The 27076-nt window shown below is 34.4% G+C and overlaps 1 protein-coding gene and 1 pseudogene across 4 annotated transcripts in view; one reads left to right on the top strand and one right to left on the bottom strand.

Moving 5' to 3' along the window:
- Window positions 1–27076, top strand: part of VMP1 (vacuole membrane protein 1) — a 120067-nt gene that overhangs the window by 60964 nt on the left and 32027 nt on the right. For all 4 annotated transcript variants that reach the window (XM_065911159.1, XM_065911160.1, XM_065911161.1 and 1 more), the window contains one exon: window positions 26742–26822. In XM_065911159.1, coding sequence (XP_065767231.1) covers window positions 26742–26822 — 81 coding nt within the window. The remainder of the gene's footprint in view (window positions 1–26741; window positions 26823–27076) is intronic.
- On the bottom strand, window positions 6628–7355 carry LOC136149937 (small ribosomal subunit protein eS1-like; annotated as a pseudogene).

Genomic DNA, 27076 nt, shown 5'->3' with positions numbered 1-27076 from the left:
CAGGGATCAAACCTGTGTCCCCTGCGTTGACCTGCATACTCCCAACCACCGGGCCTCTAGGGAAGTCTGAGTTATGGTCTTTTTAAAATTTCTGCTAGGCACTCAGGAAACTTGTCAGCCTTGTGTCCTCTAGTTTTGGGAAACTTTCTTGTATTTTTTGTGTGTCAATATACCATCTTTAGTCTCTACTCTTACTTTCTGGAATTATTATTTTGATATTGGGATCTATAGCCTATCTTTAATTTTTCTTTATAATTTTCCTCCTAATATTTATCTCATTTGACTTTGTATCCAATTTCTTCAACTTTTCTTCTATAATATTAAAATGTTTTTCCATTGTCATATATTTATTTTCTTTGTATTATACTTCCCCCAAAATGGCTTATCTTTTTGAAGATATTTAGTTTCTTCAAGTTTTCAGTACTCTGGGCATTTTTTTTTCCCTTTGTCTGTTCTGTTTCCTGTTGGAAGCTTTCCCCAAAGCCTGGTGATCCTTCTTTTTCTATTTATATTATATATAAAAATAAAGTACATAAAGCTGAATGGAAACTTTGTATGTTGAGGCAAGGTACAGGAGTGGCAGACCACCTGGTTTATTGGAACCTCTGTGTATCAGTTCCTATCCATCTTTCCTTTGGGATAGTTCAGTTTTTCTAGTGATGGGTCTTCTCTATTTTCTTGCCTAGGGATTATAAACCTTGCTGCTGACATTCTAAAGCCAAGCTGTGGAAGGCAGGTTAGAAATCTTCATTTACTTAGTAGACTTTCACTTAACCTACTTTGTGATAAGTCTGACTGTGCCTGCACAAACAGGTCCTGAGTCTAGAACCTTTGGTTTCTTTGTTTAGAGACTACAGTTGATGTGTTCTTTAGGACTAGGGCAGGAAGGTGTCTCACAGTGCTAAGTACTGTTTATACAGTCTCCTTGTTTTCAACCCTGTCCTCATTTCTTCTGCAGTTCTGATGCTGATCCATTGTGGAGCTCTGTAGTATTGATACAAATCACTTTGCTTCTTTTCCATGTCTTTCACTGCAGGCTCTCAGATACAATATTTTCTTCCCATCTGCCCCTGTCTTAATTAATTAATGCTAGTTTCATCAAAGACAGAGTTCAGTGTTTCTGTTTGGAGTTATTATTGAGATAAAAGGTGTTCCAGTTATCTATTGCTGAGTATACAAACCACCCTAGTATTTAGTGATTTGAAGCAAGAATAGCTTATATTGCTTACAGCTGTGCAATTTGGGCAAAATAGCTTGACTATCAGTTGAAGTATCTGCTTCCAACATGATTTACTTATATAACTGGTAAGTTGATTCTGGCTGTTGGTTTGGAGTTCAGTTGGACTTTTGGTTTAGGACCTCAAGTTGTTCTCCATGGGGCTTCTTGGATTTCCTCACGTCATGGCACCTGAGTTCTGGCAAGTGTTCTGAAAGATGCAAATTTTCTTGTGACATAACCTTGGGAATCCTAGTCACTTTGCCACTTTGTGTTGGCGCAAAGTAGGTCACTAAAGCCAGTGCAGATTCAGAAAGGGAAATTAGACCCACCTCTCAATTCGAGGAGTAAGCAAAGAATTTGCAGTTGTCTTTAACCTCCCATCGGGGCAAAGGTCTTATTTGGTCATCTTGACATAGAAAGCTTACTGGACAAACTAGAATTTCTCTAGGAGGGAGAATGAGGTGATAATTGATCTTGACATCATATAATATGAGCAATTGTAGAAAAGGAATTTAGACATGTTTCCTAGAAAGAGGGAAGTGATGAGCCTGTCGGATAACAAAAAGTTGTCTCTCCTGTGGCAGGAGGATATACTTGTGTGAGAAACTGTAAAGCTTCGTCTTACAATTAGCCAGTGAAAGCTTATTGAGGCCCACGTTGGCTCAATTTTTTTTTCACATTGGCTCAATTTTAAAAATTCTTGTGAGTTTTAATTGTGTACAAATGGTATTGCTATTTCCAAAAAGAATGAGTTCCTTGTCTCACTCTATGTGATACCTTTCATGGATCACTGCATAGCAACTCCATGCGTTGAGTAGAACATTAGCTGGATAAGTCATTTCATTCTTCATGTTTTTTTAATACTTGGGTTGTAAATAATGCATTCTGTAAATTTGTTATCATCTAAGAGCTCAACTTCCAAAAACTCACATCTTCTAGAATTTGATGAAGTAAATCATGCTTCATCTTATTCAGATAATTTGAGCTGTTAAAGACTTTTGCATCTTGAAGACTCTACACCTTTATCTACCGTTAGCATCGTAATCTTTTTCCTACATCTCTTATGACCATAGTTATTTTTGATTACTTTTAGAATAGATCTTCTCTAATTCTACTTTGTTTTGAGTTGTACACAACAGTTCTGATGGTCATGAGGTTTAACTGTTTTTGTCCTATAAAGCCAATAATTAGCATCACTATTTTAGGGTAAACTATGTATTTCTTATTCCCTAATTTCATTCTTGCTTGTATTAAAAAATCAAGTAAATAAAATATATACTTCTGTTTCATGTTCTTTAGTGAGAAATTTGAGCAAGCTCCCAGAGATAATGGAAGACAGAGGAGCCTGGCATCGTGCAGTCCATGGGGTCACAAAGAGTCAGACAAAACTTAGCGACTGTACAGCATCAGAAATTATATACTCTTTATGAACATTTTATTTAAAATTTATATCACAAATTACAGTTAACATCCAGTTAACTATAGTTAACATCCCGTATATAGTTAGCATATGTAAACTAGAAATAATAAGTAAAATAGTGTGATATAAGTAACTCATTCCTAACAATTTTGTCATCTTCCCTATCAGTTTTCTTTTCATTGATTTCGTAAGAATCTATCTATAAGACACTTGAGACATGGCCTCAAGACAGCCATGATGCAGAAGATGTTTTGCCCGATTTGAATAGGAAACACTCAGGAATCTCAGAGCCAATACTCAAACCAATTTTCTGACTTTGAGATTAGTGCTTTGTTTACTGTAAGCCAACATAGCAACATTTTCATCCAGGTTAATGCAACAAAAAATGAAGAATTTATTAAAATTTTTTTCTTCCTGCTACATTTGATTTTTCTTTTCTTTATTGTCTTTAATTGCCTTTTTTACCGGTATCCATCCGTTTTGTGACTTTTAGTATAGGTTTCAGTGTATAGGTATATCTATCCCTACATACTTCTCGCCAGGTTTAGATAAGGGGTTTTATGAGGTTTTTAACTTTTTTTTTAATGCTTATTTGTTTATTTATTTGTGGCTGTGCTGGGTCTGCATTGCTGCACAGGTTTTTCTCTTGTGTAAAGTGGGGTCTATTCTCCAGTTGTGGCAAAAAGCTTCTCATGCCCGTGGCCTCCCTTGTTGCTGAGCACAGGCTCTAGGGTGCAAGGGCTTCCGTAGTTGCGGCTCCTGGGCTCTTGAACACAGCCTCAGTACTTGGGGTGCGTGTGCTCAGCTGCCCCGCGACATGTGGGATCTTCCCAGATCGGGGATCAAACCCGGGTCTCCTACATTGGTAGGCGAATTCTTTACCACTGAACCAGGAGGGAATCCCAACTTTTATTTATTTTGCGGGTGAAGGAATAGTTGGGGTGGGGGTTGTTGCCAGTTTTCCACATTTTAAATTGGCTGAGAGTACTAATGTTTTAATTCATGAGTCACAGAAGAGTTTTGTAAAATAAGTTTGTCAGATATAAGGTTTTTGTTTTTGTTTGTTCACACTTAACACTGTGGGATATTACTATATCCAAGTAAGATACTTCAGTTGTTTTGATACACTTTTGGAATACATCCTTGTGTTTGTTTTTTATTTTCAATATGCAAGTAAATTTACCACAGTTTTGTCACTTTATTTCTTAATCAGTGATGTTGCAAACATTTTTTATGTTTTTAGTAACAAAGTTGTCTTAAGCTCATTACTTCTGTTGTTATTTCCAGGTTTGCATATTTTCATATTGTGTCAAGGCTTATAGATTGACACATTCCAGAAGTATTAAAAATAAAAAGTGAAAACCCACACACACCTACTCCCCAAAGTAGGATAATAACCACCATATTCTAGACTATTTTCTTTGTACGGATAACTTTTTTTTAATAAAAACTAAAATCATACGATATGTATTAGTCTTAGGTTCTTTTTCAACATATATATCATAACACCTTTAATACTGATTTTTAAAATTGTGTTCTTATTACAAAGTGATTATATACAACTTATTGTAGAAAATTGATATTTGTATACTTTCAAAGTATCTTTTCATCCTTCCTTCTTTTTCTTGTAAATATTTGTAGGTGAATCATATTCTATATTATTTTGACTTGTTTTTAATATAAAAATATTGTGAACATTTTTCAGTGTCATCAACTTATTTTCCACATCTTTTTTTTTTAATAATTTTCTTTTTGACTGCAAAGTATGTTTATTGTATAAAATTTTGAAACTACAGAAAAACAAAAAAAAGAAAAAAAGCACCTTTGTCTAACTGATTAGTTTACCTTTTTTTTTTTTGTATTTAGTGTATTTTTCATTTTCCTATTGATTGACATTTTTAAGGTGATTCTTTTTGTCATATGCTGCCAGTAATTTTTCCATATTGTTTATTGTGTGTTTTACCATATTTTGCTTTTTAGATAAAGAAGTTTACATTTTTATCTTTATTCCATTACCTTAGATGTTTCCTTTTGGAGTTATGCCTAGAATTACCTTCCTGAACCCTTATGATTATGTTCCGGTGCATTTCCTTTTAGTCCTTTTATGGTTTTATTCTTTTACTTTTAAATCTTTTATGTATTAAAGTATTTTTACCTATCATATAATACAGGAACCTAAATTTCTCTTTTTCAAGTCATTACCTATTTGTGTTTGTTCTGACACTGTTTTCCCAGTGATTTTAACATGATAGGTTTCTCTTAGGTTTTGTTGTTATAAATTGAATATTATATTTTTTAGATAGTTGTTAATGGTATATAAAAAGATACTAGATTTTTATTTGGTGATCTATAATCCTAACATCTTTTTAGCTATAGTTCATCAATTGGGATTTGAAAGTTTTTATATTAATCAGTTTCATAAAGATCCAAAAGTTTATCTGACTTTGGTGCTGGAATTTCTTCATAGATGGTGTTCTGTAAAACCCCCAACTTGACAAGGTCAATAAAATACTAAAAAGTTGGATCAACTGTAGCTAGAGTAGCAAATCAGATAAAATAGCAAATTAAGTAAAATGGAATGAGGTGGGAAATGTGTTTATTTTTGAAGGTAAAGCCCTTTGGTGGAATTAAGTTTATCAGCAGGAAGTATGGAAAAAACCTTGGCTGTCATTGCTTTACGTGTGCTCGCTCTCCAGCTCTGTTAAAGGATGTATATGCTTCTACTAGGAAACTGTTTCTAGGTAGCAATTTAAAGCTAAGTATTTACTTAAATTCCGGTTTTGACTGATGGTTGGATTTTGTTCTGTAGGTATCTGGGGGAGGAAAAAGATTATTAATGCATTTATTTAAATTCTGATTCTTTATGGTGCCTACTTTATTTTTGTGACCCAAGAGCGAGATTAGGCAGTGTTTTTCCACTAAGCTGACTTCCTTTTGCCCTTGGCTTCCTATCATGTTTTTACTAGATGTCTGTGGGAGGTAGACATGAATGAATGTAGCTTCCTATGACCTTGAACAATTCTAGCATCATTTATGAAAGTTAGGTCTAGAGAGCTGTTTATGTGCCTTGTGAACTGTTTCATGCAAGGTTTAATTATTCTCTTTATGATTTTTCTCCTTTGTTCTGTTAATGATATCCTCATAATCACTTGGAGTCAAAATCTAAGTCTTCTGATGCCACCCTCACCTCCCATGTCCAGTATCGTTCAAAGCCTGTTGATTCTACTTATTGCCACAGTATCTTCAAATCTGTCCTCTCTTTTCCCTTACTGCTGCTGGTTCATGTGTTTATCACCTTTCCCCTAAACATTTCTAGTGACTCTCTAATAGATCTCCTCTTCCAGCTCTGTTTTCCCCAATCTATTTCCAAATAAAGCAGCAAAAATAATTTTCTGAAAAATACCTCTGGTCGTGAAACTTTGCTGCTCAATAATCTTCCCATTCAGGTTGTAGTCTGACGTAACTGATAAGAAGGCCTCAGGATTCTGAGAAATGGGGTGATCCTTAACTCAGTCACGTATTGCTGCATAGCTATCCAGGCCAGCGTTTCCTGGATCAGCCCAAAGTTGTGAATTTTCTCCCTGAACAGTACAGTAGCAGCATTATCCACCTGGAAGAGGGCACATGTTTAAAAAAAAAAAAAAAAAAAAATCTTCCCATTCCCTGGAAATCATCTCTTGCTATATCTTTCTTATGTCACTTTCACCCTTCTTTTAGAACTACTTTTAGTCTTTTCTCTTCTTGCCCAGGAGCTTATAAACTCCATGAGAGGAGACCACAAAAGAAGTGTGTATTTTTGGCAGCACCTGCATGGTCTTGCACATACTACTCAAGCGGTAGATTCTTTGAATGAACTAGAAATATCAGTTAAGAGAGAAAATGTACAATTAGATGAAACATATTCATTTAATATTCATACTTTTTTAATTAGCATCACAAATAAGATTTTTTATTGTCACTCTTACAAGTCTGAATTTTATACAGATTTCTAGACTGGTAACTGATATCTATCAACTTATTCAACTTTAGCCCCTGTCTCTTTCCCAGCCACTTTTCCAAAATTACTACCTTCATCATGAAACATGAGTTTTCTCAATTCAAACTTGGGAAAAAAACATTTTTACTTTTCTAACAAAGACATCATAGAGCAGATAAATAGATTGGCAAGCATTTTCCATGTCTTTTCCAAAGCTGTCTGGAGTCAGTATTGACAAGTTCTTGCAAGTCATCCTCTGGTTTTGGCAGATCCGTCGGTGCTGAGTGTGAGGTTTTCCAAATCTGGTTTTTGTGCTTTTTAGTAAAACCAACAAAGCATAGATGAAGCTCATCACCATCGGTAGTCTTGACATCAACATGAACTTTATTCATGGGCTCCCATTTTTTGACCATGGGACACATTTTGTCACAAGCAGGACCCGTGCTTTGAAAATTAACCAGTTTTTGCCCTAAACATCCTCAGTAATTAGCTTGAATTTTCTAAATGCAGCTTCATCATTCTGCAGATTAGCTAAGCTCAATTCAGTAGCATAACCCTTGTTGTCCAATGCAATTTTGGTTCCTTGAGTTCTCATGACCACTGTTTCCAATATTTCTATATTGAACATAGTTGGTGCTTTGACATTATTCCAGTTTTTCTTAGAACATGGATCAACCACTTTTCCTCTAGTCTCCCTTTTTGCTACCTTTTGTAAGGTGCTTGTTCTTGCAGACTGCCATGTTGCTGCTCAGCCAAAGGGGAACATTTAGTCTTATTCCACCACAGAATAAAATATAAAATATTTTTCAACACAGATATCCTCTTATATAAAAAAGATTTGTTTTCCATCTTTGAGTTTAATAATCATCTGATTACAAAGCACTATAGAATTTAAAGAATGTCTCATTTAAAAAAAATTTTATCTGAGGACTTTCCTGGTGGTCCAAAGATTCCACACTTTCACCGCAGGGGGGCATGAATTTGTCTGTGGTGCAGCCAAAAAAAAGTCCTCAGAAAGCAAGAGTTGAAGATGATATAGTAGACATCATTAAGTTAAATGACCTAATTTTTAATTCACATTTAGTAAAACAAAACTTGTGAAGTTCTGTGCTTTAAGGAAAAAAATGAAGTCTATTGTGGTGACTTGTTTATTCTATAAGCTGCATAACCAAACGAAAGAAAAATTAAAGACATTTGGAATAAAAGAGTTTTAGACAAAGATAAAGTAACTTACTTGCTTCATGTACCCTAAAAGGTTAGGTCTGTCAGGGTTATTGAAGTAATGGGGAATGGGAACATGGGGGTGATTGTGGTATTTCTGTGTTTAAAACTTACACAATAGGGTGGGAATGTTGTTCATATTTACTTAGAAGGACGTGGTTTGAACAAGTTTGCTTTCCTAAGCGACATCTGTCCAAGTGACCTAGCTACTTGGATTCTTTTTCGCAAGATATTAAGTTGCTGACTGTGAAAGTTACCGTTTCTTATTACTCCTGTCACTGTAGAAAATTGAGAATTGAGTTAGAAATAAGAAATTTAAGTTTCTTAGAACTTCATCTTTTAAAAGAATACAGTATTCCCCTCCATATTTATCATGATTAGCTTGTCTTTTTATTGGGTATAATTCATGAGTCTACATCACCTTAGATTAAGTAGTTCCTCAAAAGCTGTTTTGTAATTTCTGGATTTGATTTTATTTTAAACAGAAGCTTTTCTTAGCTTCTGTTTAAGACAGCAGTATTTAAATTAATTAATACTTGCCACTTACACTTAGTCTGATTTATTGAAACTAAGTCCCCAAGTTAAGTTTAAATATTGATATCTTTTACTAGTGTGTATTAAATATATTTGAGGCTAAAAATACCCTTTTTTGACTTAATAAGATCTATATCCTATTCAGAAATTTCAGGTTATGTACATTATTTTATTTAGTGAAAACACATAACTTAAGAACCAAAAAAGCTCATCAGTTGTAATATTCTTTTTTTAAATACTGAGTAATATCTTTTTTTTATATTGAAGTATAGTTGATTTACAGTGTTTCAGTGTACAGCAAAGTGATTTAGTTGTGTGTGTGTGTGTCCATATACTTTTTTAGATTCTTTTCCACTGTAGGTCATTACAAGATACTGAGTATAGTGTAGTCAGTGAGCATCCTCTCAAAGCACAAGGTGATAATTAAAGGGTTTTTAATTTTACTTTTTTTTGCTAATGATAGAATAATGTTTGATCATTTGAGGTTAGAGACAATGGGAAAGCATTTAATAATGATTATTTACACACTCACTGAAGTGCCTTAACATTCCTTTGATGCCGTTTTTTTGTTAAGCACATTTTCCTATGAAGTGTTTGTAGTTGCACAGACCATGTCAATGCCTGCTGGTTTTTCCCTCTGTAAAGTATCTGTTCTTTTATAATATATACAGAGATTTATGAGAGACTTCATGGTGTGGATGATCAGAAACCCAACAAGACTCATTTTCATATAATTTTGTGCCAGTTGAACACTCGGGGTGTCGGTTGTTGCTGGGACCTGTTTTTGACTCTGTTGAACCTTTACTGGCTGTGGTTTGTCTGGCCATCACATGACTTCTCTGAAAATTCCCCCTCCCCTTCATTTCCAGTAAACTGTTTGAGTAGGAGTGAGTCAGAGTGAAACCAGCTTCCCTGTAACCACAGGGCTTGTTAAAGAATTTGTCAACGTGGACTCTAGAGGGTTTGCATTAAGCTTTGCAGTAACTGCTATGGTTTGTGTTGCGTCAGGAGTTCCACAGAAAAGTTTCCTGCTTTCAAGATCCCTTGCTTGTTTGCAAAGGGTTAAACTGATCAACTTTACCATAATAAACATTAGAGACACATGTTAAACCCATTTATTTTATCATTTAAAGGCTGTGTCAAAGCTACCAAGGCTTATTGTAGTTTCTCTTTTCAGAATCAACCAACCACACCCAACAACGTTAAGTTTATGAAAAGGCAGGCCTGCTAGATCTTCTTTCAGAACTGGCTCATGAGTTTACCACTAAGTACCATCAAGATTAAGCAATTCCAAGTGGTCTCTTTTGAAGGATTCTGTTGCAGGATATTGCAACGACTAGCACAGTTAGCTTTTGGTACATAAAGGTCACTTACATTTGGTTCAACAAGAAAAGGTAGCACTTAAAATAGTTATGTAGTTGTAGTTTTTAAGCACATATAGCATAGTTATGGTGGAATTCTTAATGCCTCATTTTATTTACTTTCTTGGGAAGGTTTCACTTTATTTTGAATTCTTCTCTCTCCATTCCACTCCCAGACTTTTGATCTTTCTTGCTTTTCTGACTCTTCTGTTTCTTTAACTCATTCTTAGAGTGGTATTAACAGGAAAGAGTGTTGCAGTTTGACACAAGCTGCCGAATGAATGGCCACTGGGAAGCTTGTCTGCTCGTTGTGCATTCCTAAATCTGTTTGTTTTTACCCGTTCATTTCTGTATTTAATCACTTCATTTTGGGCAGACTTTTATTTTAAAGATAAATTTAATAAATGCATTTAAATTAAACCTCCTAAGAATCATTTTTATTCTGCTTACCCTTTTTTTGTAACAAAATCAATTTAGGGAAAAGAACATGATAGAAAATTTTAAGCTAATTATTTCTCACAGGAAAGACTACTACAGAATAATAGAAGTTTAAAATTGTTTATATTCTCGAAGAGAAACATTTGTTTTGAAGATCAGGCAATTCTAGTTGAAATTAGATTATTTAAAAATGAAAATAGAGGTTAACACAGTCATTTTCAAAGTACGATGAGTAATGTTTAAGATTTTCCTAGTTAAGTTTGCTTTAAACACTGGAGAAAAATATAATTTTGTTATATGTCTGCTTTGTTCTTCTCATTTGCACACCTGTTTACAGATATGGGGTGGGGGGACAAGCAGTGAACAGGAGTTAGGTTACCTTTGTTAAACTAATTTAAAGCTTTTATTCAGCTTTGTATTTCAAAGACCTTTTGTAAAGTGCCTTTAGAAAGGCCCCTTTCATTGAAACTTGGACCTACGGACTTCATGTATATTTTGCTTTTGCTCATGGGTTTGCAAATCAGTAATACACTAAATACAAACCCACCCTCTGTTGTATCTGCTGAATGCTCCTAGGGATTCTGGCCTAAGATCAGAGTCAATTCAAGACATGGACTGCTCATTTCCTATTTCAAAAGGTGTTTTTGTTTCTAATTGGTCAAGGTTCTTGGTTTATCATAATAGATCTGTAGTTCTCTCTTGCTGAGTATTTAAGGAAAATTTTCTTGGTAGAGTGTTCTTCCCATTTTCCTGTCTTGGGCCTTATAATGTAACAACATGACTATCCTGCTCTTAAACTAGAGTTATGTGGAAGTGGGCATGGTCATTAATTCATTTCTCCCTTCAAAAGTAGGCATGTACTATATAGACTTGCTTCTCCACATTCCCTGATAAGGGTCTTCATCCAATAATTTATCAAAACTTACAAAAACTTATATTTTTACTACTTCTTGAGGTAAAGATATCAGTAAGTTTATAGGCTGTTATTTAAGTCTGTGCTTCTGTTAGTTCGTTTTAAATTTCCCTCTTTCAAGTTATAAAGGGTGCCACCCTCATTCTAGTATTGTAAGTTTTTTTAAAAAAAACACTTCCCTTTTCCTCTTTTCATAAATTTTCATCCTTTTTTCATAACTTAGAAATGTCAGTTACCTTTTCAGCCTTTCTAGAGAAAATAATTGTTTATTTTTTGTATCTAATATCCCCAAAACCCTTTCATCATTTTAGTTCCCCGAGGTATCTTTATCTAATTCTTTTATATCTTTTCTAACATGAAGTTGTCAGAGCTGCACATGATTTTTTACTGTTAATATATTTGTGTATTTTCAGATTTCTACAACTGCAGACCTGTTTGGCAATGCATTTTGCTAATTTTTAAAATAAATTGTTTACTTTAATAAACTATTTACTTGGGAGACCACTCTCAGTTCCCTTTCCTTTGTTCATAACTTAAAACTTTTATAATCCATCATTTTGTATGTAAATAATCCGTAAATATGTTATCCTACTGTTGTCTGCTTGGAAACGTACCTGCCATGTTTCCTCCTCCTCAGGTTTACATGATCCTTAAATTTATTGCCATGATTTTGGCACTTCCTACCGTAAAATTCTAATTTCAACTATAGATTTGGAACTTAAGCTCTGTTCCTTTTTTCAGGACCATTTATAAACTTGTTTAGTGGGATGATTGGTTCTGTCTTAGGAAAGAATCCTACTATTTGCATTTTCATCATGGTGATGATCCCATTTATCTTTATCCTTTGTTTTCAGTCTTTAAATTTCCTGTCCCTGACAGCTTTGTAAATTCTGTACTGACCTGGTTTTCATAGCTTTGCATGTTTAAGTTCATCTCAACCATTTTTACTTTTTTCTTTTTCATTCACAGACTCATATTCTTGTTCTTACATACACAGCAGATTGTCATATGATTTTTGTTTTTTAAATTCCAGTTTGAATCTGGAAATAAAAGTTATTTATTAGTTACTTGCAGCCAAAATACAATCAATTATAAATGCTAAAAATAGAGGGTGATTTTTCCCTCTCTAGCATCAAATAAGATTTGGTGAATACCCTTTCTGGTGAGACATGAGGAGATCACATGAGGAGATACTGGCTTCAGACAGGAAAAAGAGAAGAAAAGAAAAATGCATTACTTGTGTAATGTGTCATTTCTAATAAATCTTGCATACTCAGACATTTTCCCTGAATGTCTAGAGCCCTGTTGTTCTTCTTGGGGGACAGTGTTCATTGTTATTTCAAGTAGAGGCCAGCAGGCACTGATAGGAGTGGATGCCTGCCTGCCTGCCTGCCTTCCTAAAAATCACCATATAGTTTCTTTTCAACAGAAATCTAAGCAGGGATAGAGAGAGGAAAAGAAAGCAGCAGATACTGGCCATTTTTACTGCTGGTAACTTGGACTGTGTTGTTGTTGTTCAGTAACTAAGTCAGGTCTGATTCTTTGCGACGCCATGGACTGCAGCATGCCAGTCTTCTCTGTTCTTCACTATCTCCCAGAGTTTGCTCAAATTCATATCCGTTGAGTCCACTGATGCCATCCAACCATCTCATCCTCTGCCACCCCCTTTTCCTTTTTTCTTCAGTCTTTCCCAGCATCAGGATCTTTTCCAATGAGTCACCTCTTCACACAAAGTATTGGAGCTTCAGCTTCAGCATCAATCCTTCCAGTGAATAGTCAGGGTTGATTCCTTTAGGATTGACTGGCTTGATTTTGAAGACTCTGAAGAGTCTTCTCCAGCACCACATTTCGAAAGCATCAGTTCTTTGGCATTCAGCCCTCTTTATGGTACAACTCTCGTATCAGTACATGGCTACTGGGAAACCATAGTTTTGACTATACAGACCTTTGTTGGCAAAGTGATGTCTTTGCTTTTTAATACGCTGGCTAGGTTTGTCATAGCTTTCCTTTCAAGGAGCAAGCATCTTTTAATTTCATGGCTAGAGTCACCATCTACAGTGATTTTGGAGCCCAGGATAATAAAATCTGTCACTGCTTCCACTTTTTCCCCTTCTATTTGCCATGAAGTGATAGGACTGGGAGGAAAAAGCTCTGAATAGTTACCTGAACCTTCCAAAAAAGGTTCTCTACTTTTTATCTGAAAATGTTAACAAATGCTGAGGGTAAGCCCCTAAGAAAGCCTCCTTACTTCTTCCATCTCTTCTTCCTCCTAGACCACCCAGCAGTTGATTTGTGAGTTTTAAGATAAGTGGGCTTCCCTAATGACTCAGATGGTAAAGGGTCTGCCTGCCACACGGAAGACCCAGGTTTAATCCCTGGGTTGGGAAGATCCCCTGGAGAAGGAAATGGCAACCCACTCCAGTACTCTTTCCTGGAAAATGCTATGGATGGAGGAGCCTGGTAGGCTAAAGTCCATGGGGTCACAAAGAGTTGGACATGACTGAGCGACTTCACTTTTACTTTTAAGATAAGTATGCTATGGTGACCATAAGTATGCTATGGTGACCATTACAGGTGTAAATAACTAAAAAATTTCCTCTTATTTTCTGGAGACAAGAATATGTTGCTTAAGAACTGGTATTCAGAAATAGTAACCTCATCTAACATTACCCTTTTTTCATGGAATATTTGGTAAACCAATTGGTTGTACAGGGAAGATTTGATAGATTTTCAGTTGTTAATGCATTTCCTTCCTTCCCTCCTTCCTGTTTTATAGCCCTCTTCCTTCCTTGATATTGCTATGTTGCTCTTCTCTTTTTGAAATTAGAAACTAATTGAAAGCCTCTTATTCCCTTGCTTGTTAATGTTGTGCTTGAACTGAGCTCACATGGTCTCTGAGTAAGCAATTGGACAAGATATTTTATTTCATCCAGTCTCAGGTTTTGGGGGACTTCTCAGGGGCTTCCCTAGTGGCTCAGACGGTAAAGAATCCGCCTGCAATGCAGTAGACCTGGGTTCGATCCCTGGGTTGGAAAGAGCCCCTGAAGGAGGGCATGGCAATGCACTCCAGTATTCTTGCCTGGAGAATCCCGCTGGACAGAGGAGCTTGGCAGGCTACAGTCCATGGGGCCACAGAGGGTCAGATGCGACTGAGCACACACAGGTAGCGCCAGGGTAAAGAACCTGCCTGCCAGCACAGGAGACATAAAAGACGCAGGTTTGATCCCTATGTCAGGAAGATTCCTCAGGAGAAGGAAATGGCACCCCACTCCCGAACTCTTACCTGGAGAATCCCATGGACAGAGGAACCTGGCAGGCTACAGTCCATAGAATCATACAGAGTCGGACATGACTGAAGTGACTTGGCGCACACGCATGCAGGTTTTTTCCCTTGATAGTAATATCAGTGTAAACAGTTTTGTCCCATAATCAGTTTTATCTCTAAATTATCATGGTGATAGATATTATTTATCATCATTTTGCAGAAAATATGAAGAAATTGTGGCTAATGGAAGTTTGGAAATGACATAATTGGTGCTCTATCATTTGTTGCTGCATTAAGTCCGTAGAATTGGTGTTCGTATATTCTGTTTAAGCACTTTTTTTTCGTTTTTCATGCTTTCCTAGTCATTGTAGGCTTCCCAAGTCTTCATTTCTTTCCGCATTTCTGCCAATTGCAACCCACCACCCCATATACACACTAGATTATTTCTCTATCTCTCAAGGGAAAAAACCTTGCTGGAACTTTCTTCCCCTACATTCTTAGCCTGGCTGATTCCCTCACCTCTGTTAGGTTTTTAATCAGAGATCACCTTTTCGCCTCAGTCCTTCTTCAGCTGTCATATTTAAAATTACAACTTGCCTGCCACCCTGTTCTTTGGTTTTTCTCCTCCATTAGACTGTGAGCTTGGTGAGGATCCAGATTATCAGTTTAATTCCGTGTATCTGTTGCTCCATGCGTTTGGCATGTACTAAACCTTTGTTGAATTAATGGTTAAACAGTGTCCTCATCTTTACTACACTGCATGCATATTCTGTATATATATATATATATAAATGTATATATATGTGCATATTTTATAAATTATATATATAATGTACATTTATATATACATATATAAATGATAGAACTAAACAACATAGTTGGTGTTCTGTCATTTGATGTTGCATATATTTCATATATATTTGAGAAATATATATATATTTAGTTACCAGCACTAATGGGTTGAATTTAATTGCTTTTAAATAAGAATTTTGGCTTTTTAAAAAGATTCTAATTTTGTCTTCTAAAATTCTGTATGAGTAATAAAAACTATATGTATTTTTCCCAAAACTCAGCATTTAAAGCTTTTCCTCTCTTTTCGTGCTTGAATTTATTCAACCTTAATATGTTTGTGTTATCAAAGCTCCTGATTACCACAGATTCATTAGAATCATCTGTTCAGTTCAGCTCAGTTCAGTCCAGTCACTCAGTCATGTCTGACTCTTTGCGACCCCATGGACTGCAGCATGCCAGGACTTCCTGTCCATTACCAACTCTCGGAGTTTACCAAAACTCATGTTCATGTTCATATTACAAATGACATTGATTGTACCTAGAGCCTATGTATGTGTAACTGAAATAATGAAATAATGAAACAGACTTAGTGACTAAACAGCAGTTTACTTATACCACATGTATTGATCTCACATTTTTATTCTGTTCATTATAAGACGATGCTATTTGTGACCCACTAAGTTTTCACAGTATGGCATCTCATAAAACCTCATTAAATAACAGAAACATATGAATATGAATAGTAAAAATATCTGAATTTCCAGATTTCTATGTGGATCAGGTTTTTAGTACTTACTAAATTTAACTCGTTGCCAAAATAAATGTTTCTTACTGTTTCAAAAAATACACAGATCTTCTTTGTGTTCATTTTTAGACATGACTTCATAGATTTTGATTAAAAAAACAAAATTTTTATGTTTATATTTTTATATGCAATACCCCCATTTTTGAAGGTGAAAAGATGGCCTTTATGTTCAGTTTTGCTTTTAACATGTTAGAGAGAAGAAAACCATATCACATTTTTAGATAGTGACAGAAGCAAGCAATAGCTTATTCTAGTTAGAGAATCAATACTGTTTTATAACCATTATTTTTAACTTCCTAAAAATTTCATCTACTGGCTGGGATATGAAGAAGATAAATGTTTATTCATTTCATATTGGAATACACAGATTTCTCATATTTATCATTTACAAATTTTTGCCCCACTTCAGAACCATCTAAGGAACCATTAGTTCCTTTTTGCTTTTTCCTTCGTTTTAACTGCTGAATTCTTCTGTTTTTTTTAATTGAGATATAATTAACATCTAACTCTGTGTTAGTTTTAGGTGTATAGCATAATGACCTGATATATGTATATGCTGCAAAATTATTACCACAGTAAGTTTTATTAATATCCATTACCACATATTGTTACAGAAAGTTTTTTCTTTTGAAAAACTTTTAAGAATTAGTCTCTTAATAACTTTCAAATATACAGTACAGTCCTATTAACAAGAATCACCGTGCTATACATTACATCCCCAGAACTTAATTTATCTTTTAACTGGAAGTTTGTACCTTTTGACCACGTAAGCTCATTTCACCCACCCTCCATTATTCTGTGTCTGGCAATCTCCAGCCTGGTTTCCTGTATCTGCGATGTCAGGATCTTTATTTAGATTGCACATATAAGTGAGATAATTTAGTACTGTCTTTTTTATGACTAATATTAGTGTGTATGTCTGTCTGTCTATCATATCCCTCGTTTTCTTTATCCATTCATCCACCAGTAAGGCATCTAGGTTGTTTCCTTGTCTTGGCTATTGTAATAATGCTGCCATAAACTGGGGGCGGTGCGGGGGGTTGCAGATATTTTTTTCAAGATAGTGATTTCATTTCTTTTGGATCAAAACCCAGAAATGAAATTGTTGTATCATATGGTAGTTTTAATTTTAATTTTTTTTGTTACCTCCAACCTGGTTGGTGGCTCAGACCATAGTGTCTGCCTACAATGTGGGAGACCCAGCTTCAATCCCTGGGTGGGGAAGATCTCCTGGAGAAGGAAATGGCAACCCACTCCATTATTCTTGCCAGGAAAATCCCACGGACAGAGGAGCCTTGTAGGCTACAGTGCATGGGGTCATGAAGAGTCGGACCAACTTTATGACTTCACTTTCACTTTCACTTTTCATACTGGTTGTACCAATTTACATTCGTACCAACAGTCACCATCTTTTTCTCCACATCTTTGCCAACACATTATCTCTTGTCTCTTTTATGATAGCCATTCTAACTGTTGTGAGATGTTATCTCATTATGGCTTTGATTTCCCTGGTGATTAGTGATGTGGTACAACTTTTCCTGTACCTATGGGCCATATGTGTCTCTTTTTGGAAAAATATATGTTCGTATCCTCTACCTATTTTTTAATTAGATTTTCTTTTCTGTCGAATTGTATGAGTTCCTTATATGTTTTGGATATTAACTCCTTGTTAGGTACATAGTTTGCAGATATTTTCTCCCAGTTGGTAGGTTGACTTTTCTTGTTGCTGATGAAAGAAGAAAAAAAATCTTTGCTAAGACCAAAATCAGGGGGCTTACCCTCTATGTTTACTTCTAGGAAGAGTTTTATGGTTTCAAATCATCTGGTCTACTGTTTAATCCATTTTGAATTGATTTTTGTGTGTGATGTAAGATAGGGGTCCAGTTTGATTCTTTTGTGCGTGGCTATCTTTTTTTTTCCAATTCCATTTATTGAAGAAACTGTTCTTTCCCCATTGTATATGCTTGGCTCCTTTGTCATAAATAATTGATCATATATTTGAGGGTTTATTTCTGGGCTCTCTTCTTTTCTATTGATCTATGTGTCAGTTTTTAAGCCAATATCACATGCTTTGTAATACAGTTAGGAATCAGAAAACATGATGGCTCCAGCTTTGTTCATCGTTGCCAAGATTGCTTTGGCTATTCTGGATCTTCTGTCATTCCATACAAATTTGAAGATTGTTTCTGTTTCTGTGAAAAATGCTTTTGGAATTTTGTTTGGGATTTCATTTATTCTGTCGATTGCTTTGAGTGGTTAGACATTTTAACAATATTTTTCCAATCCTTGAGTGTATCATATCTTTCTAATTTCTTTCCTCAGTATGCAAGTTTTCCACTTCCTTGGTTAAATATATTCCTAGGTTTTTAATTCTTTTTTGGTATAACTGTAAATGCATATATTTTCTTAATTTCTTTTTCTGATAGTTCACTATTGGTGTATAGAAGCACACTAGATTTATTTATCTGTCTATCTTTGGCCGTGCTGGGTCTTTGTTGCTGCCCGGGCTATTCTCTTTCCTCTAGTTGTCATGAGTGGGACCTGTTCTCTAGTTGCAGTGCTCAGGCTTCTCATTGCGGGGGCTTCCCTTGTTGCAGAGCACAGGCAGGAGTTGCAGTACCGTGGGCCCAGCAGCTGCGGCTCGCAGGGTCTAGAGCACAGACTCAGTATTTGTGGCACTTGGCTTAGTTGCTCCACGGCAGGTGGGATCTTCCCAGATCAGGAATCAAACCTGTGTCTCCTGCATTGGCAGACAGATTCTTTACCACTGAGCCACCACGGAAGTCCCCACAATAGATGTTTGTATATTGACTTTTTTTTTTATCCTCCAACTTGATTGAATTAGTTGATTAGTTCTAACAGTTTTTTGCTGAAGTATTTAGGGTTTTCTATATATAATATATCATCTGCAAACAGATACGGCTTTACTTTTTCATTTTCCATTTGAATAAAAATGGTGAGAGTGGACATCCTGTCTTGTTCCTGAATTTAGAGGAAAAGCTTTCAGTTTTTCACAAGACTATATTAGCTTACGCCTTGCCATACTAGATTCCTTCTCTACCCCCTTTTTGAGAATTTGTATGATGAATGGATGTTGGATTTAGTCAAATGCTTTTCTGCAGCTGTGAGATGATCATGTGGTACATCACAATTTGCAGATGTTGTTTAGTCACTAAGTCGTGTCCTACTCTTTTGCAACCCCATGAACTGTGGCCCTCCAGGCTCCTCTGTCCGTGGAATTTCTCAGACAAAGATACTGGAGTGGGTTGCCATTTGCTTCTCTAGGGGGTCTTTTGACTAGGGATCGAACCCGTGTCTCCTGCATTAGCAGGCAGATTCTTTGCCACTGAGCCACCAGGGAAGCCATCTAAATCCCATTTGATCATGGTGAATAACCCTTCTAATGTGTTGTTGAATTCAGTTTGCTATTTTTAAAGGATTTTTGTATCTATGTTCATCAGGGATATTGGCCTATAATTTTCTATATTTGTAGTGTCCTTGTCTGGTTTTGATTTGGGGGTAATGCTGGTCTCTTGAAATGGAGTTGGAAGTGATTCCTCCTTTTCAGTTTTTTGGAAGCATTTGAGAAGATTGGTGTTAGTTCTTTAAATATTTGATAGAATTCACCAGTGAAACCATCTGGTGCTGGACTTTACTTTGTTGTGAGGTTTTTGATTACTAATTCAATCTCCTTACTAGTAATTAGTCTGTTCACGTTTTCTATTTCCTCATGATTCAGTGTTGGTCAGTTGTAGGTTTCTAGAAATTTATCCATTTCTCTAGATTGTTCAGTTTTTCAGCATGTCATTGTTCATAGTAGTCTCATGATCCTTAGTATTTATGTGGTATCAGCTGTGTCTCCTCTTTTCATTTTTTCTTTTATGTCTATAAGTCCTCTCTTTTTTTTCTTGGTGAATCTAATGAAACTTTTGTCCAATTTATTATCTTTTCAAAAAATCTTGTAGTTTCATTGAGTTTTCTGTTGTTTTTCTAGTGTATTTTATTTCCTCCCACTGTGACTTTATTTCCTCCCTTCTAACTTTGAACTTTGTTCTATGTGCTCTCATTCCTTCAGGTATAAAGTTAGATGTTTGAGATCTTATTTCTTAATGTATTAATTTATCACTGTCAGTTTTTGTCTTGAAATTGCTTTTGCTGCATCCCATAAATTTTGTGTTTCCAATTTTTTGTGTCAAGACAATATTTTTATTTCACTTTTAAGTACCCTGACCCACTGAGTGTTCAGTAGCACGTGGTTAAATCTTCACATGTTTGTGAATTTTCCAGTTTTCTTCTTGAGATTGATTTTTCCTTCCAATACCATTGAGGCCAGAGGAGAATACTGGTATGATTTCAGTCTTCTTAGATTTATTACTGCTTACCTTGTGTTCTAATATATGATCTATCCTGGATAGTGTTCCATGTGTGCTGAAGAGGAATGTATGTTCTGCTGCTTTGGAATGGACTATTCTGTAAATATGTCCATTAAGTCCAGCTCATCTTACATGTCATTTAATTCCAATGTTTGCTTACTGGTTTTCAGTTTGGATGCTCTATCCATTGGTAAAAGTGGAGTATTAGAGTCACCTTCTCTTATTGTGTTGGTGTCTATTTCTCCATTTAGGTATATAAATACTGCTTTTTTACTTTGGTATCTCTTAGTTCACTATAACCTTGTGGGTCTCATGGACACAAAGCCTGTTGACTTTCAAAGCTAGATGTTGGCGGGGCCCGTCCATCAGGTGGAATTCTTAAAACTTAGAGCATCAGATGTGGGCTTGTGGGGAGCCAACCCTTTCACTCTACCAGAAGAAGATGGGAGTTGTGAGTTCAGTTCAGTGTGTTCATGGGAGGAGATGAGTTCAGGAGCCTTCTATGTTGGTATCTTGAATGAGAACTCCTATTGTCTAATCTCCTGTTAAAACTTCTAAATCTCCATAAATTATTTTTAGAATGAAGTTTCTTTGCATTTTTGAAATGTGTTTATGTGATACATTCTGTTTGCATGATTATAGAATTTTACCCTAATTTCCAATTTAAACAGAAATTCTCATTGTCATCTCTGGCTTAATAATGTAAAATCTATAAGTTGGATATTGAGGGCTTCCCCAGTGGTCTAGTGGTTAAGAATCTGCCTGCCAGTGCAGGGACATGGGTTCGATCCCTGATCTGGGAGGATGCCACATGCCACGGAGCAACTAAGCCCATGTGCCTACTGAGCCCGCACTGGAGAGCCCATGAGCCCCAACTACTGAAGCCCACACACCTAGTGCCTCTGCTTCAAAACAAGAGAAGGCCCTGCTCTCCGCAGCTGGAGAAAGCCTGTGTGCAGCAATGGAGACTCAGGACAACCAAAAATTTTAAAAAGTAAATAAATCTTTTTTTTTAAAAATTGGATATTGGAACTTTCATTTTTGAAAGTAGTTGAACCGTTCTTTTCTGATCACTTTTTTGGGGAAAATGTGTTGAATTTTATAATCCAGCATCCTATAGGTACTGAATTTAAAATTATTAATTAGTTTCCACTATTGCAATCACTTTATTTCATCAAGTTAATTCCCCTACTTCTTGTAATTCTAGAGTTTATTTCCTAACAATCTTCATATTGCTAGTTTGTGTGAGTCCATTACAATTCAAAAACAAAGTAGGTAATATGTGACTCCTTTGAAATTATCCTTCATTTAAAGGAGACCTACCTATTCAAATATGCAATATTTAATCATATCAGTTACATTAATAATATTGTTGAGGGTGTCACCACTGAAATGAAATGTTCACTTTACATTTAATAAATGAATGATTCATATCTGTATGTGAAAGAGCTCAGAAAGAGTCCTGATAACAGGAAATTGCAGTTACCAAACATTTTATTCTTTTTTTTAAGAGGAGAAAGATTCTAAAATTATGAGTTGTGTTTCATTCTAATTTCTGTGATGATGATAATTAATTATACCCATTAATTATGTTACCACATGTAATATTATTTCATTGTAGGAAATACTTGATTACATGGTTATTAGTATCTTAACAAGTTAATATTTCAGAATGATTATCCATGATGCTGAAACAACTTACAATATTAAGTCATTATTACTGTCTTAACTCCATTTCTGGTTAATACAGAATAATAACATGATACAATATATTTGAATAGAACACAGAAATTAGCAAGTCATTTTTAGATGCCAAAAGAACTTCACAAATGCAGTTTATTTTAACACAAATTCCTCTTATAACAAGAAATTATTAGACAATAAGCAGTTGCTCTGTGAATTTTAATATGAACTGTGGAGCCAATTCAGTGTCACACCCAAGAAGAGCATTAACTCAGCAGAAGTTTTAACATATAATATATTAAAAAGCCATTGATTTATAAAACTGCTGACCAGTTACCTCACATTGATGGTGATAGATCATCTCAAACTAACATAAGCTGTTAACCAAATACATATTTATCTCTAGTAATATTGTATTCATTTAACATGTTAGGGATTTTCTGTTGCTTTTAAGGAAATCTTAGAATTTAATGTGATCTCGTATCATGAGAGTGAAAAGGTTTACTGTTACCACCTGAAGATAAATATTATTGCAAATATTTAAATCTAAGTTAACCTCTTCAAAAGTTAATATTTTGCAATCTAATTATAATTAGCTATATAAATTTCTCTTACCTTCATCATAAATATTTCCTAGGAAAAATTATGAAACAAAAATAGTACAGAAATATTCATACTGGAAAACATTGTCTGCTTTTCTTTATTAATCCTTGAAATCTCAGTAGTTAAGTACTTATTGTAACTTCTCTTTGTCTTGTCTTCTATAATCAGTGGGAAAATGTTCCTAGTGTCTCTCGTTCTTACTTTTAGAAGTATGATAATCACTGTCAGTGAGAGTGGAAAGGTAATTTTATTTACTTGTATTTTGTTTATTTACTTCTAAAAAGTAGAAAGTGATCTATGATTGCTAACTGTGAATGCATACTACTTATTTAGGTAGAGCTAGAGGATGAAACTGAGCTCTTGGGCACTAAAATTGTGAAATACATAAAATGTTGTGAAATGTGAATCCAGAGAAATGAAACTGTTAAAAGGAATTTGGTTTTAGTTATACAGGTTTTTTTTTTTTTTATGAAGAAAGACAGTTGAGGAAGTAATCAAATTGAACTTGCTACACTGTTCCCACAAACACAAGAAAAAAGATTAAAATGAAGTATTAATTTCCTTTGATATTTAACTTTAATGTTGAAAACCTAACATAATGATTTGTTAAACTTTTCCTTTAAATGATTGTTGTTTATTATGGTACACATTTTTTCTTGGCTAGTTTATCTATTGGCCTAAACCAAATAGCAAATTTTGTTTGAAATTGTTCTTTTAAAAGAACACGTTAGTGAAAGAGGGTTTTTTGCTGAGTGTGTGTGTGTCAGTTGAGTTCATATTATAATATTTTATCTACAGTACATTTCTCTCTCTTTAAAAGAGAACACAAATAGAAATATTTTAATGTGTAGAAAATGTTACTTTTACATCATTACAAAGCTATCAGATTATGCAAATAATAAAGTATTGAAGTTGTTTAAAAATAAAAACTTCTAAAACTGCAGAGCAGCGAACAAAAGCATAAAACCGCATTTAATGTGTAGGACATTTTAGACAGTTTTAAAATGTTTTTAATAAATGTGTTAACAAAGCCTTCAAAGCCATACCAGTAAGTTTTGAATATGACTTTAAAAGTGAAATAAGTTTAAAATAAAAGCAACAAAATATAGTTATGTTTATGAAATCTAAACATGAGTTAATTTGCCATTGTAAAATATTTCAGATTTGGTATAGATACTAGTATAATGCTTCCTTGAGTTTGTTTTCACTACTCTGGCGAGGAAAAACAAAATTCTGCCTTGAGCTGTATGCTCCTGCTGTTGGTTTCTTGTAATGAAAGTAACTGTGCAGACTTACTGGTTTAATTTAAATAAAATTTTATGGGTTATTTAATATATAAATGTAATTTTAATTCCGAGAATATTGTGAAAGACGTGGAAAATAAATTAATAGGAACTGAAAGTAGCATGGTCATTCTGTGTGTGTGTGTGTGTGTGTGTGTGTGTGTGTGTGTGTAACACATAATAAGATTTATGAAATCTGTTTTCAGTAGATGACTTTCAGACTTCTTAAAAAATAAAGCTCCCTGTTAAAAAGGCACTTAACTTATTTTCATTGTGAGACATGCCAGCTAAAAGTTAATTTGAAAAAGATGAAAGAGAGAGAGTAAAGGGAGCTTTCTATTTCACTGATTTGGGCAGAGTGACCCTTTTCCTTCAAATAAAGATTCTTGAAGTGCTCTTAAGGGTAACTGATGATGAGCTCCCGGGCATCCAAAAGGACAGGGAGTCTCTTTTCCTTTGTTTTTGTCTAATTTCTGATGAGTAAAGAGATGCTGTCAAGGGATAAAATAGCTCCTTACTTTCAGGATTTTTTTTTTTTTCCAGGATGTTTTTTAAAACATGATTACTTGAACTTATGAAGGCTTAAATATTTGTATTATTTTGTGTGTTAGCTGATCTGCATAATGTTAAATATTTTCTCCTCTATGTAACCAACTAATATAGTCATACCTGTTTTCTAATTTAAGTGTGTATATGTGTATCTCTATAGCAGAAAAATAACATAAGTTTAAAATAATGGCACTATCATAGTCACTTGCTTTAAATGAATGCAAAATTCTAAAGCCTTGAAATTAACATAAAGGGAAACAGGACAGCAAACCTTTCAAATTCAATGCTTTGTTGATCTTGTCTACACCACTTTACGCAAAAAATGAATTTTTTGTAACTTTGTATATTGAGGATTGCATAAATTCTGTGGTAGAAAAATGTTCCTATATTAATCTGACTTGGAAGATAGGTTTATAAAAACATTTGTAGTTTTTAAAATAAAATTTGTATAGTTTTTGTTTTTTTTGTTTTACTCTTTCTTCACAGGTGAATACCATCTTTCACTAAAGTAGATTTGCTATGATGATATCAAGAGTTGTAAAGAAAGACATTTTCCTGAATTTATATTTTTAACACTTGGGCTATAGTAATTAAAATTTTATAACTAATTTATAATCTAATAGTATTGTTTGGTATATTTAAAACTCAAAACATTACTATTAATTATGGCCAGTTTAGTGCTTTTATGAATTACAAATTTAGTAATTTGTGAATTATGTAAGTTATTCAAAACAAATGGAAGTGTAACTTGTTTTTAATGTTAATAGGAAAACTGATTTCATTATATGTCCCTAAACAGTTTTTAAATCAAAATCAGTATTTCACACTTAATGCAATAAATGTTAATTTAAGAAAAAATTAAACCTTCAGTTAGAAATTTTTTAAGAAATGCAAAGAACTTTTTGCTGTGGTAATTCAGTTGTTTAAAAATATTAAATCTGAAACAATTTATTTGCTGAAATAGTAAGCCTAATCTGAAAAGAAAAATTCTGTCTTTGAAAATAAGTTGTAAAATTACAAAATTGCATTGTAGAATTAAATGATTAACTTTGAGAGCCTGTATGTTTGAACTTGAAAGTATTTGTATTAATTGCTAACATCTTTAAAAATATATATTATTGCTTTAATTGCTTTGACTTTCTCACCACCCTCAATAAGTAAGTAGGAGGAAGGTCTTTTTTTTTTTAATTTCAGTATTCACTGTTGTAGTCATTTGATAGAACTGTTCAACATAATATTTTGGGTTAAAGTGGTTTTGGTGTGTTTGTTTTTTTAAGTCGGAATCTACAAATGCTTTAAACCCTATTCCTATCCTATTCTATCATTTATATTATGAATATTCCATAAGATTATTGAGAAAAAATAAATAAATATAATTTTAGCATGCACATGCTAGAAGAAGAGTGTGGAATAAACCAGCCAGCCAAATGCATGTTTCAGTCTGGGAGATGACATGGTGAAATAAAAAGAGCACTGATTTTAGAGTCTGAAGAATCTGCTCTACTTGCACCCCAGGATTACTGAAAGGCTTGAGCCTTTTCAGTAAAATGTTTGTGAAAACCATTTTTATTTCTAGCACAAACTTTGCAGTGTAGGACGTTATTTGTTTTGGGGGTAATGAATGCGAAGTTACGACCACATAACTTTTTTTCCATCTTCTGGCTAGTGATCAGTAGGGGTGTCTTCATTTTCTGTCTTGGAAAATTCTTTTATTTCCTACCCTGATATTAATCAGGGAGTAAGTCTTGTGAATTATTAAAGGAACAAGAAAGAGATAAGTGGTAAACTAGCATTTCCAAAAATATGGGTTGGTTTATGGTTGGTTTATAACATTTTGTTCATCTCTAGATAATCCAAAGAGAACCAAAAAAATGCAGTAACAGTGTTTTAGCTTATTCCTGAAATGTATTATAAGTTTATCTTTAAGGTTGTGTAGTTAATATTTTATCAAGATTTTATTCACATGTTTTTCAGTGTAACCTGCTGTAATTTTTTAATATCATTTTATTAAATGAATCACTGCTTTCAGATTATTAGACATTTAATATTATAAACTGTAAAGAGCCATCTTCCCTTCTTCCTTCTACTTTTCATTAATTTTTTTTTAGTTAATTTTTATTGGAGTAAATTACACAGTTGTGTTAGGTTCTACTGCTCAGGAAAATGAATCAACCATACATATGCATATATAACCTTCTTTTGGAGGAATTGGGGGTTTGGGATTGACACATATACATTATTGATACTGTGTATGAAATAGACAACTGAGGGGACCATTAATGTTTTGACATCCTCCTTTTATACAGGATTTCGCCTCCCGGGCTAAACTGGCAGTTCAAAATCTAGTACAGAAGGTTGGATTTTTTGGAATTTTGGCCTGTGCTTCAGTAAGTAAATTATATTTAAGCGATGAATTTATATTTTGATTCATTTGTTTTTAAAGATATATGAATTTTTAAAAAGTTATCACTTTTAATGAGTATGTAATTTTAGTAATCATTCATCTTACTCATCAAATGAGCTGTTTTCTGTTGGTTAGGTTTCTATCTTATTTACTGACTTGTAAGCATGTCATCCTGCCATGGTGACTTCAAACCTAAATGACTTGATTCAACAAGAAAAAAGAGACAAAATCCATCCT

This window comes from Muntiacus reevesi, chromosome 18 (genome assembly GCF_963930625.1).
Source record: "Muntiacus reevesi chromosome 18, mMunRee1.1, whole genome shotgun sequence".
Taxonomy (NCBI): Eukaryota; Metazoa; Chordata; class Mammalia; order Artiodactyla; family Cervidae; genus Muntiacus; species Muntiacus reevesi.
Note: the sequence above shows the minus strand (reverse complement) of the source record. Positions and strands in the feature narration are given on the sequence as shown.